Here is a 12,979-nt window from a genome sequence, read left to right on the forward strand (position 1 = left end):
GGCTGCTTTCAGCACTGTGTGTCTGATCGATCTTTCCTCTCTTCCTCCTCCACGTTCTTCTTCCCTCTGCAGTCTCCCTACTTCACCCACGTGCGTCCGTCCACGGGCCCGCTGTCTGGAGGAACCAGGATCACCATCGAAGGCAGCCACCTCAACGCCGGCAGCGCCGTGGTGGTGAAGATCGGGCTGCACCCCTGCCGCTTCGAAAGGCAAGTTGAGCGACCGGCGAGGCCACGGAGCCCCAGTCTCAGTTGTCTTTTGACTGTCGTCATGGTGTGACAGGGAGTTGTAGAGCAAGGGGTGGGCCACAGGGGGACCTACATTTAGAGTGAGGTTGGAGTGAGCTGGAGCAGCAGCAGATGGATGGAGTGGTTTGGTGAGCCTCCTCGTAGGAGAAAGAAGTATATCATGGGATGAGTAGAAAACATGAAAAACTAAAAAAAATGAGCAAAAGCAAAGTTACAACAGAATCAGTGTCTTTGAAGCCCTGCGGTGTTTTGCTCTTTTTTGAAATTGCTCTTCAAACACTGAAAGAATGGATGAAATGCAGCTATTTTATCACTAACTGACTATTAATATCGTCTCTTCAATTTCGGCGGGTTGGATTAAGTTAAAAAGCTTAACGGCCGCATATGGCCCCCGTGCCATAGTTTGCCCACTCCTGGTCTAGGCATTAGCGTCCTTTAAGCTCCAAAAGTCGGTAATGGATGGCGCTAATCGACTGAATGATTCCACTCATGAATCTGTGAAGTGAAGGTCCTGTTTTGGGTTGTGTCCAGATTGAGACACTGTGATTTGTTTTGTTTTTTTAGGCGTCGCTTCAAAATTGACAGTTTTTACAAAAACGACCTCAAGCCAGCAGCCCACATTTGATTGAAATTAAAGGATTTTTCGACCAATTTTGCTGTTTCAATAAAACTCTCCAAATTATCACTGTCATTTATGCACACGAAAAGATTTTATGGAGAATAAATGATAGTTGGCGAGTTTATTACACTCACCTTGAACAAGTTTCCCACGGGACTTTCAAGGCTTTGGCCGTCCTGATGCAGCTTTATTGTCATCTTTGTATAACCTTGTTACTTCATGTTGCGATTTTATTTTTCCTGAAAAATGAAACAAAAAGTATCTTTCTTTTTTTCTTTTTTTTTGCGGGGCAAAGGACGACGTCCTGCGTGGCTGTAATTCACGGCAATCGTGAGAATGACAGTGCAGCGCCCGTCTGTCTCTCTCTCTTTCTATCTCACCCCTCTCTCTCTCTCCCCCCCCCCCCTCTTTCCCCCCTCTCTCCACCCCTCTCTCAGGGAGATCCCAGACTGTATGACTGTAATTCAGCTGAAATGATATAGTGTTGCTGGTGATTGCTAACTCACATTTCTCCCGTCTGGAGCCTGTGTTTGTGATGTGACACGTAGTGTGTGTGTGTGTGCCTGTGTGCCTGCGTGTGTGTGTGTGTGTGTGTGTGTGTGTGTGTGTGTGTGTGTGTGCCTGTGTGCCTGTGTGTGTGCGTGTGTGTGTTTTAAAGGTTTTCGGGAGTGTTCTGCCACTGTTATCTTCTGTTGGCACCGGCAGCAGCAGATCCTGCCAGAGTTTGAAAAAAAAAAAAAAAAAAGAGGCAAAGATTCAACTTGATGCAACTCGAAGTCCCTCAGCCAAAAATTTCCATTGTTTCCTTCAGCCGCCCTGTTTTGTTTTTGTTTTTTTCTCTGTGTGTGTGTGTGTGTGAGAGAGAGAGTCTTTTTTTTTTTTTTCTTTGGCGAGGTGACAGCAAACTGCGCTCGGCTAATTCCTCTCGTGTACGATATCTGGCAGATGGTGCAGAGATGAGAAAGGAGACGGACTAAGAGAAGCTCCTGTGTGGGAATCAGCTGCTCTTATTTGCCTTCCAATTCATAACCTCCCTCGCTCTCTCTCTCTCTCCATCTCTCTCTCTCTCTCTCTCTCTCCATCTCTCTCTCTTCATCCCCCCCCCCCCTCTCTCTCTGTGTCTCTCTCCTCTTAAACTGGTTTGTTTCTCATTTCGAGGCAATTTCCTCCGACAGTGGTACTTTTTCCATTATAGCGGTTCCGTTCTGCCGGGCAACAAGTTACGGCCTGGGCTAATAAGCTTTCACCTATCAAGTCTTTTTCTTTTTCCCTTTTTTTCTTCTCTTTTTTTTTAATCATATCAAAAGAGAAAGTAAAAAGGCCAATTTAAAGCTCTGCGGCACATCCCGAGAAAGGTGAGCGTAATAGACTTGGCCTTTCACTCATTGAGCAGCAATAACCTTTATGGCCAAAGTAATGAACTGGTTGAGTCCATCTCTTTAATGTGTCTTTGTATTCAGCCGAGCGTCTGCTTTAATCAAAGCCTATTTACCCCGAGTCGCTCGTCCTCTTATCTCCCTCTGGGAACCCGTCCTTCCCTCTTCTTCTTCTCCTTCTTCTTCTTCCCTCCCTTCTGCTCCTTGATTCCCCCCCACCCCCCACCGACATCCCTCCTCATCTCTCGGCTTTCTCGATTTCCTTTTGTGCGGCCGCAACCTTGTCAGAAAATGTGTGCGCGTCGGAGCGGGCGCCCTCCAAGGTGACGGTGTTGTGAAAGCGGTCGCCATGGAAACGCAGCACTGGTGGAATGTGGAAGATTCCTCCTCCTCCTCCTCCTCCTCCTCTGTCGTCGTCTTTTGTTCTGGTTTTCATCCTCCCCAGTCTGGAGGAGAGAGCAGCGAAACCCACCTGCTTCTCTGCTTTCTCACTTATTTGCTTTTTGGGTTTTATTATAGCAGTTCGCCTCCACCCCTTCCCAATAAATAAAAAAATAAACAGACCCTCACCACCACCCTCACCACCACCACGAGCTGCAGCGGACGAGCCAATGGAAAAGGTTCCGCCTTCACCGTCATCCTCCTCTTTTTTCTGCTGCTTTTTTCCCCTGTCAGGACGAACAGACGAGGATGGGAGGGATTTGCGTGCGGATCAACTTGTTCTACTCGCACTGTGACACTCGCCATCATGCCTGCGCGCACGCACACACACGCACACACACGCTGGTGCTCCCAGGACGTCACCAGATGACAAGTGACATAAAACACATCCTCAGACAATGCTAATCCCCCTGCAAGCCGCCGCATTTAAATGCAAATTTGCAGGTGTGCCGCACTTGCTGGACACCTGCGAGCTCTATCGGCAATATGCTGAGGGTTTATACATGGACAGAATATTTTTTGTTTTTTGTTTTTCTTGGAGGTGGGGGTTGGAGGTCAGTGTGAGAAGTCTCTGGAGTGCAGCACCGAGTCTCTGGCAGCGGGACAAAGTCTCCCAGCAGGTCGCAGCTGGCTGCTGGTCGGCGCTGCAGCCAGTTACATCACACAGAGACACCAGCAGCCCGAGCTGCCACTTTGCATCCGTCACCCAGAGAGAGCAGGACGGCAGACAGACAGACAGACGGACGAGCAGGCAGACAGACAGACAGACAGACAGACAGACAGACAGACAGACTGGGACACAGAGAAAGCTTTGAAGTGCAGCGCCGTGACTCTGGCTGATGAAGATTTTGGCCTCGTGCACTCTGTGTCTGTGTTTCTGTGGCAGCTGATCAGCGGTTTCTTCACTACATTTAACGGGACATGAAGTTTTTCCTTCTGCACACGTTGTTAGATGCTCCTGCTCAGCTTCAACCACTGTGTCTTAACGTCCACTCTCCTCCTCCTCCTTCTCCTCGTCCTCCTCGTCCTCCTCCTCCTCCTCCTCCTCGTCCCCCTGCAGGCGCAGCAGCAAAGAGATAGTGTGCGTGACCCCGGCGGGACAACTTCCCACCACCACCCCCGTCATGGTGGACATCAACTCTGCCGAGCTGAGGAACCCGGAGGTCAAGTTCAACTACACGGACGATCCCACCATCCTGAAGATCGAGCCCGACTGGAGCATCGCCAGGTGAGCGAACCCCACGTATTTCTACTTTTCTCTCGGCATCCTGAGAGCGAGATGGGGAAAGGAAAAGCCTCTAAATTATTCACTTATTTCAAATATTGCACAAGCCGTTACAACAAATCACGTGTAGTTTAAAGCAGCGTTTAAAATCTGGCCGCCGTTGCCGTTATTGTTTCACGCCTCCTGAATTCCGAGTCTCGCCTTTACGTGTCATGCGATTATCTCATTATCTGTAATTTACATCAGCGCGCTGTTTGATCAGCGATTCTGCTTGATGCACATCTGCGGTGGAGATACAAATGCATCGATACATAATTAATCCCCGGCGCCGTGAACGCGAGGCGCCTCCTTAATAAGGAGCGCGGCGGCCCGAGCGGCGGCGGCGAGCGGCTGCGGAGCGGCAAGAGGCGATGAGTGCGCTGCTCCGGCGGCTCGGCCCGCCGGCACACCGAGCGCAGAACAAACGCCCCGCTTCCTTTCACAGCCTCGTCTCGTCTTCTCCAAAGAGGAATTATTCATGCTGTTTGTCTTTACGGTTCTAACGTGAATCATTGCGAGCGAGCGGCGGAGAGATTCGCCTTTAAGCAGATACCAGTCGACTTGACGAGGCCACGTGGCCTCGCAAACACGCAGAGAAATTAAACAAGGCGAAGAGGAAACCCCCCCCCCCCGCAGCTTCTACGTGATAACGGGCGCCGAGCTTGACCTAAAAACTCTTCGGCACCGCGGTTCAAAGACGTCGACGGCAGAAGCGGCGGCTCAGTCCGCACTGTTGATTGCCTCATTTATTTTAAGTGTGCAGTTCCAGGAAACGGGGCTCCTGCGTTACTTCTTGGCTTTATGTATCTTCAACAACACAACTGACTGCAAGGCCCAAAATAGCCAAGCAACGACAAGAAAACACACGTAGAAAGTTTTGAAGCAATAGAATTGCTGGCGAACCCCTTGAACAGAGACAGACTTTTCCATCACTGCAGGAGGTTTGTGGTGAAAATTGGAGCCTTGTAATAAAACTCTGCAGGGAGACAAAGTCTCCCTTAACAACAGAGCCATCGTGAACAGGAAGTCCTGTTTCCTAACAGCACCGCTTGGTTCAGCCCTTGGTTTGTGCTCGATGTTCGACTCCAGATGCTTTTCCAGGACAGTTTTTTCGCAAAATAAAGGCGACATTTCCAAAGTTTTGACAAAGTACAATTGCGATTTGCAATAAGTCGTTGAGTTTGCTGTCAAGAAGGGTTGTTCTATTTTTCTTGTTGATTACTTGTAAAAAAAAATATTCCTTCTCCATACATATCGCACCATTTACACTTGAAGTGAACTGGTCACGTGACCACGTGACGTGTAAATGCGAAAAAGTCTTTTCATTTCAAGTGAATCTTTTGGACAGTAGGGGAACCACAAGTCCACCCCCAGCCAGGTGCTGCTTCCACTTTTATCCTCTCGCGTCCGTCTTGTCACCTTCGTCTCCTACTGAACATCGCTTTTAGCAGGAAGCTGTAAACAGAGGGCTAAATCTTCTGTTTTCTGGGAGTTTTAGGCACAGTTAATCTCCTGACGCCGCTCCGCTGGAGGGCCAGCGTGTGAAACAAAAGTGTGAAAATGGCTCCAATACGAGACCTTTGAGGTTTTAGGAGAAATGGAGGGCAAAAATAAAATTGGAGTTTTAAAGGTGGCTGTCGTGCGGAAGGTTTACAGCCCGAGAGTCCCTTGGCTCACCTCCAGGACACTTCATCATCTTCAAAACACAGCCGGCCTACTGAAACATGGAGCTGTGTGCTTTTTATACATTAAGGAGTCCCAGACAATAACAACAACAACAACAACAAGAGTCATCCAGACGGTCGCTGCAGCTTCTCTCCAGGGCTGCTGCGATTAGAACAGCCGCTCCTCTGCTGCCCGTGTGGGCCGTAACGGAACAAAGGCTTTTTTTTTTCTTCTTCTTCCTTTAGGACGAGGTGTGTTTGATGTTGTTGTTGTTTCCTTCCCCCCTGGCGGTGACTCACTGCGGCACCAGGCTTCAGCCCAACGCTCTCCTCAGGTTGGCTGTTGACTTATTTAGCCGCTGTCAGAACGACTGGCGTCGGGTGAAGGCTGCGCCCACGCTGCCCACGTCTCGGCTCGGCCCGGCGTCGCAGCGCGGACGCGGCTCGGTCGCGGGTGAAAAGGTCGCGGAACATGTCGGTGTCGCCGACAGCGAGAGGGGGAAGAAAAAAAAAAAACACGGCGTCCAGACAAACTCATTATATTTCCCTCTGGCTGAGCAGCGTCGCCGAGCAGAGCCGAAGCTTTTAACACCGGTGCGAGGGCTGCAGCGTCGCTGTCATTACCGGTAGGCGGCGGCGGCGCTAATGGTGAAACACGGGCCGAAGGGCCCTCGTGCGCTGACACAGAACACGTTTATTAACATTTATCTGCTCTCATCGGCGTCGGCCACCGTGTGCGCTCTCAAAAATCTGCAACGTTCCTGTTGGACGCTCGCACGTTGAATCGTTGAAGTTGTGAACCCGCGTTTGTCCCGATCTGTTCATCCTCACGCTTCACGTTCTCTCTCTCCCAGCGGAGGAACTTTGCTGACCATCACTGGAACCAACCTGGCCACCATCAAGGAGCCCAAGATGAGAGCCAAGTACGGAGCGGCCAAGTCTGAGAACGTAAGAGCCCCCCAGACACCTGCACACAGAGCTTTATTGACAAAACAAGAGAAGCCGTGACGGGACTTGGCAAGCGAGGCCGAGCGAGACCAATATAGACACACAGGTGTGCGTCTGTCTCTCACACACACACACACACACACACACACACACACACACACACACACACGCCTGACCCCGTCGGTCAAGCAGCCAAGGGCCCATTTTCTGTTTGTTTTTGATGTTGAATTTCCTTTTAGCAGTTTAACCTTTGAAATGTCAACCAGCAATAAAGTGGCTCCGGCAAATCCCTTCCTCCCTCCCTCCCCCCCACCCTCTCCTCACCTGGCTCCACGGGGCTCTGCTAACCTTTCCCGCCGCTTTACAAAGCCCAAAGTAACCCCCCAACCCCCACCCCCAGCCCCCACCTCCTCCTTTGTCTTCCCCTCTGCAGTCAATGTTTCCCCCCCATACAGTTCTGGTTCTCCTCTATCGACCTGGAAACACAGTTTTCCTGCTGCGTCTCACCCACTGCGCATCCCGCTGCGAGTCGTGTTGAAGTGCGACTGGGAGACGCCTTGTGTGTGTGTGTGTGTGTGTGTGTGTGTGTGTGTGTGTGTGTGTGTGTGTGTGTGTGTGTGTGTGTGTGTGTGTGTGTGTGTGTGTGTGTGTGTGTGTGTCATTAACTGACCTCTCCTGCCTCTGTGTATATGTCCGGTCATTATCAGCTTATTGAAACGATGAAACCAATGAGCTTGTTACGTCAGTCACTCAATTCAAATTGTCCTGTTTCATATCCGATCAAACGATATGGTTCAAGTTCTTGACGAGGCAACGTGACTTTTATTCATTCATTTATTGATTTATTCACCAACAAGGTAGAAAGTTGTATCTTCTCTTCTCCGCTGACGCTCTCGCCGTCCCTCTACTTGGCAGAACTGCACGGTGCTCAACAACACGGTGATGGTGTGTCTGGCGCCCTCTGTGGCCGCCTCCGAGAAGACCTTCTCGGAGGCGGGCAGCGGCCCCGACGAGATCGGCTTCGTCATGGACGACGTGCGCTCGGTGCTGGTGGTGAACGAGACCTTCAGCTACCACCCGGACCCCGTCTTCGAGCCGCTCAGCCCCTCGGGCCTCCTGGAGCTGAAGCCCAGCTCGCCGCTCATCCTCAAGGTAAACATCTGCTGATGCTTTGCAACCGTCAACTGGTCCGTCCCTCCGTGTGTTCCTTCCTTCTTATATGACCTTTCCTTTTCAGTACGGTAACAGGAAGACAAAATTCCACCGTCGCAGTCTGAAAGAATTCAGCTCACGTAAATGAGCCACTTTGATTGGATGCATTTCCTGATTAAATTCTGCTGAGTAGTGCAACACTCGGAACTGATCCCACTTGCACAAAGTTTACTCACCTTTTTATTTCTTTAATTACATTTTTTGACATTTTTTTTTTCATTATATTTTTTTTTAAAGCATGCAGGACCTTGTCTTCTTTCTCCACCACCTTCTGCATCTCTTTGCGTCCCTGCTGCTCACCTACAGCAATGTCCATTAGCCACGGAAACGCCATACATGGGTACTTGTGAAAAGCACCATATTAGCCCCCAAAGAATAATATTTGTGTGCGTGTGAGCGCACTGGGTAGCCATAACTGCAATTTCACTTCACTTGAAAGCCTTTTCCTGCAAATAAAAGCGTCTCCCGGCAGTTGGAGAAGACCGGCAGCAGGAAAATAAAAGAAAGCAGTCAAGCTGGTCTGCAACATGAAGAAAGAAAGAAAAAATGTCACAAATGGCTGTTTTGAAAAGTACCTCTGCGACCTCCAGCTACAATCCAGCACACAGTGATAAGCGGCTGACAGCTCCTGCACAGACGCTCGGCTCCGTCCTTCCTCTTCCTCCTTTGAGCCGTTTCTTCTCCGACACCTTTCAGATGTGCCTCAACCTTGGGGGAAAAGAAGGGAAAAAAAATCTAATTCCTTGGCCAGCTGCCTCCAGTGGGGTTAGGAGACCTTTAAGGGGAGGGGGTGGTGGGGGGGAAGAAAGTCACTTTTAACCTGCGTCGCCTTTAAAATCAGCCGCAAAAGGAAAGTCATGTTTATAAAGTGGAGGCAGCGGCGCGGCGCCACCTGTTCCGATTCCTATCACCAACCTTCTGAAGGAGCCGTCAGCGCTTTATTTACTCGCAGCTACAGAGGCAGGACACTTTGGGAATCCAGGGGGGCGGAGGGAGGGGGAGGGGTTGGGAAGCTGGCCCCTCCCCCTCCCACCGACGCCGCTGTCCTTTGTCATTTCACCTCTCGCCTTGAACTTCAAAGCCCCGGAGCGGAAATGAGAGGAAATTATCGCGCAATTTCATGGAAAGGGAAAACCTCCACTGCAGCCCTCCCGCCCAATCAGGATGGAGTTTTTAGAAATGAAGAAGAAGGAGGAGAATCTCTTCCCTCCCCCTCCTCCTCCCCCCAGGAACTGTAAATATATTTCCGCCATGAAAGGCTGTGATTGCGGTGCCACGCTCCAGGTGGAGGGAGGGAAGGAGGGAGGGAAGGAGGGAGGGAAGAGAAGACTTAAAGGACGAGGAGGCAGAAATGGCATCCGATTAAATAATCGCAGAGGTTATCGCGCAATTAATTCTGCAAAACACAGCGAGTGGGGATGAGGTGGAGGTAGCAGGGAAGGCGAGCACCGTCGCAGGAAGAACCTCTTTTAGTGTTATTATTATTATCTGTGCCAGTCGTTAGCCGCCGGTTGTGGATCCAAACTGCTTCACTGCTGACGGGCTAAATTTACTCAAAGTTTAATTTCAGGCAGCTTAGAAACAGTCGCAGAGCAACTTGTTAGAAAAGCTGGAAAAGTAAGCATATTAAATTCCACGGCTGCAAGTGTCGAAATCCAAATCTGTATTTTCCTCCAGACACTTTCAGTGAAGGTTCGCTCAGCTTCTCCCGAGAGATATCTTTTAGTTTTTTTTTTTATTTTTTTTTTATCTGGCAACATCAAACGGGGGTTCTGTTGCTATAGTTACCTGAGCTGCTAAGCAGCTCGGACACTCGACGGTGGAGACAGCCACCGGCCAATCACAAGCGTGCATTACTCACGAGGGGCCGCGGAGTCGCAGTCGGAGTCGAGCGGTTTGCATTAACACCCTGTGATTATTACAGCAGGTGACCCCCGTGACCTCCTGGCAGGGACTGACTCTGTGTGTGTGTGTGTGTGTGTGTGTGTGTTTTTGCAGGGCCGCAACCTGATCCCTTCGGCCCCAGGAAACGCCAAGCTGAACTACACGGTGCTGATCGGGGAGACGCCCTGCGTCCTCACCCTGTCGGAGAGCCAGCTGCTGTGCGAGTGGCCCAACCTGACCGGAGAGCACAAAGTCACCGTGAGTCAAACTTTTCGCCTGCTCGGTTGTGGGTTGGATTCCCGGCCGGGGCCAGGTTCTTCATGTTCTCCCCCGTGCGTGCGTGGCCTCGGTCCAGCTTCCTCCCGCGGTGCCGGACTGGCGGCTCTAAACTGTCGGCAGGTGCGACTGTCGGGCCGCTCGTCCACTTCACCTGCCTTCTGGGACGCAGTCCAGCAGCAGACATTAGCCCCGCTGAGCCGAGCCTGCATGTGCGGTATTTTTGCACTCGTTACTGTCCTTCGCTTGCACACACAGAAAGAGCGTGCCGACCCATAAAAAAAATATTATTTATTGAATTACTGGCCTGTGCAGTGGCTGGACCTTAGTCGGCTAACTGCAACTAGAACTTAGGGTGAGTTTCTCTGTGGTGTTTGACGTGTTGTTTTTGTTGTTCATCGCCCCCTATTGGTCTGGCATACCGGATCATTGCCTTGTTGTGCTGTCAATGGTATTTTTTCTGCAAACACTTATCTGACTTCAAAAGAGGCCTAAACACGACTATTAAGGAAACGATCTGTCGCTTTGTTTCAATCCCTTCCCCAGATTTTTTCTTTGCCCCGTCTGGAGCATCTGGCTCCCATATTTCTTTCTTTGCCATATTTCCTCTACATCCTGTCTCCTCCTCCTCCTCCTCCCCCTCTTCCTACCCCTCTCTGCTTCTCACCCACCGTCTTCTTGTCAATCCACTTCCTGTCTTTTCATTCACCCACCCTCTTCTTTCTCCAAAACCCTTCAGACCCCCGAAATCTCTTCAATTACGGCAGATTTCTCCTTCCCCCGCTCGTGCAGCCCCTCCCCCCTCCCTCCCCCCCCCTCTCCCCCCCCCCCCCCACACACACACACACCGACTCACCGCCTCTCACTATGCCGCCGCCGGTGTTTTTTGGCGACTGTATTTGCGTCTCGGAGGCTTTTTTGATCGGCCTGGTTTTGGCTGCCGTTCTCCTCGGGATTTAAGGAGTATTGATCGTCAGTGGAGACCAAAGAAAACGGCTCGCAGGCGTGAGGGTTCTGCGTCGGTTTCAATCCATCCGCTCATTTTGCCATTTCACAGACGTAAGCCGGCGGCAGAACGAGCGCCAGTTGGGAGGAGGACACGCATCCCAGTGTGTTTGCTGTTTTTTTTTTCTTAAACTTCACGTGTTCTTGGTGCCAGAACTGCGTAGATACGATGTGGTTTGAAAGTCGTACACTCTCATGCGCTACACCGGTTCCACAGACAGACGGCCCCGGGCCACAGATGTTGCCTCCCCCAACCCAGACATGAAAGGTTGTGGGGTGTTTTGGAGTCGGAGCAGCGGCCTTTAATGGTTCTTATTCTTTTGAAATTCTGCATTCCAGTGTCCTGAGAAAACAGCATATTTAGCACTTTGTTTGCAGCCTCCCACAGAGAAAAGATCCTTTTGAGCTTCATGCTAATGCTGATGCTGTCAGGATTTTCTTTTGCACGATTAGACGGGACAAAAACAGGCCAGACACTCAAGAGTTGCATGTCTGACGGGTGTAGAGGGGGGGGGTCAACCCTTTGTGATGTCACAAAGAGTTGACCGGTGCCTTTTTGCACGCACTCTCTGGACACAGTGGAGCAAGTGAAAGAAGTTCAAGATGGACTTTTCTCAGGCTGCAGACTCTTATTGTTATGTTGCATAACTTTTAACCCCCCAGGTCCGTGTCGGAGGGTTCGAGTACTCGCCGGGGACCCTGCAGATCTACTCGGACAGCCTGCTCACCCTGCCCGCCATCATCGGCATCGGAGGGGGCGGCGGCCTGCTGCTGCTGGTCATCATCGCCGTGCTCATCGCCTACAAGAGGAAGTCGCGCGACGCCGACCGCACCCTCAAGCGACTGCAGCTGCAGATGGACAACCTGGAGTCGCGGGTGGCGCTGGAGTGCAAGGAAGGTGAGCTGCCCGGAGAGACCAAGTGTGACGAAGCCCTCTGAGAGAACTTCCTTTTGTTTCCATCCCTTCCCTCTAACAACTCCCACGTCCCCGACTAACTTCCTGCCAAGCCTCCTCCTGCTTCCCGGAGCGTCGCTGCAGAGCCGCACATCTCCCTTCTAATAGTTCCATCCATTTTCCCCTCCGACTTCTCCTTTGCTCTCCGTTCCTCCCGCCCGCTGCCAACTTCCCCCTGCTGTTAGGTGGCAGCAGTGTGTGTGTGTGTGTGTGTGTGTGTGCACGAGTGTGTGGGTGTTGGTGTGCTTCCAGAGGACTACTTTGATGTGAGCCAGCCACCAGATGTTGGCTCTCCACTTCAGCAGAGAGCCGCCTGGCCGCTCTCGCTTAGCAGCGTCACCGCCACGGCGGGCGGGAGGGTCGAACGAGAGGAGGGGAGGAGGCGAGATAGATAAGAGGGCACGGAGGGGGGAGGGGCGGGAGGGTCAGTGAGGAGGGCGGTGCTTGGCTGGAGAGACCCACACATCACTGCATTAGCATGTTTTCATTTGGCAGCAGAGAGTGGATCCAATGACGCTGCTGCTGCTGCTGCTGCTGCTGCTGCTGCTGCTGCTGTCTGAGGGAGGGGGGGGCAGGAGGGGGGGAGGGAGAGGAGGGGAGGAGGAAGGGGGGAGACACTAACTGTGGTTCCATGACAGTTTTTTATTACAATATTTAGGTTTTGCACAGCTCTAGATGTAATGGAAACGCAGCCAGCGGCAACAGGAGAAAGGAGAAGCAGAATCCTGATGGCTGCCACTCATTTGTTTTTGGAGATGGCCTCACTCGTTGCAGGGAAAGTTTCCCCCAAAACTCCACCTGAAATCTCACTACCTGAGAACCAGGCGGCCAATCAGAGCTCTGGATTCCAGCAGTATCATGGACTGAGCTTCAAACTACTGGCACGGGGTCCCCATGCCCTGCTCCTTGTCCCCTAGCAACACACACACACACACACACAAACACACACACAGAGCTCCACCAGCAGGTCAGGCAGTGATTGGCTGGGCCGTGGTGACGCCGAGTCCAGGTGTCCTGACCCTGTCTGTCCCCTGCTGTCACCACTGTCTGGAAAACGACAACAGGATGGATGGAGGAGAAGGAGGGA

The 12,979-nt window shown here is 51.6% G+C and overlaps 1 protein-coding gene across 1 annotated transcript in view; it reads left to right on the forward strand.

Moving 5' to 3' along the window:
• plxna1b (plexin A1b) overlaps positions 1-12,979 on the forward strand; it is a 183,512-nt gene that overhangs the window by 149,561 nt on the left and 20,972 nt on the right. Inside the window, exons 15-20 of the mRNA XM_076014237.1 lie at positions 73-209; positions 3,745-3,912; positions 6,467-6,560; positions 7,476-7,712; positions 9,771-9,914; positions 11,601-11,835. Coding sequence (XP_075870352.1) covers positions 73-209; positions 3,745-3,912; positions 6,467-6,560; positions 7,476-7,712; positions 9,771-9,914; positions 11,601-11,835 — 1,015 coding nt within the window. The remainder of the gene's footprint in view (positions 1-72; positions 210-3,744; positions 3,913-6,466; positions 6,561-7,475; positions 7,713-9,770; positions 9,915-11,600; positions 11,836-12,979) is intronic.

Source organism: Nelusetta ayraudi, unplaced genomic scaffold, assembly GCF_046127955.1.
Source record: "Nelusetta ayraudi isolate G7.1 ecotype Tasmania unplaced genomic scaffold, CSIRO-AGI_Nayr_v1 ptg000168l, whole genome shotgun sequence".
Lineage (NCBI taxonomy): Eukaryota > Metazoa > Chordata > Actinopteri > Tetraodontiformes > Monacanthidae > Nelusetta > Nelusetta ayraudi.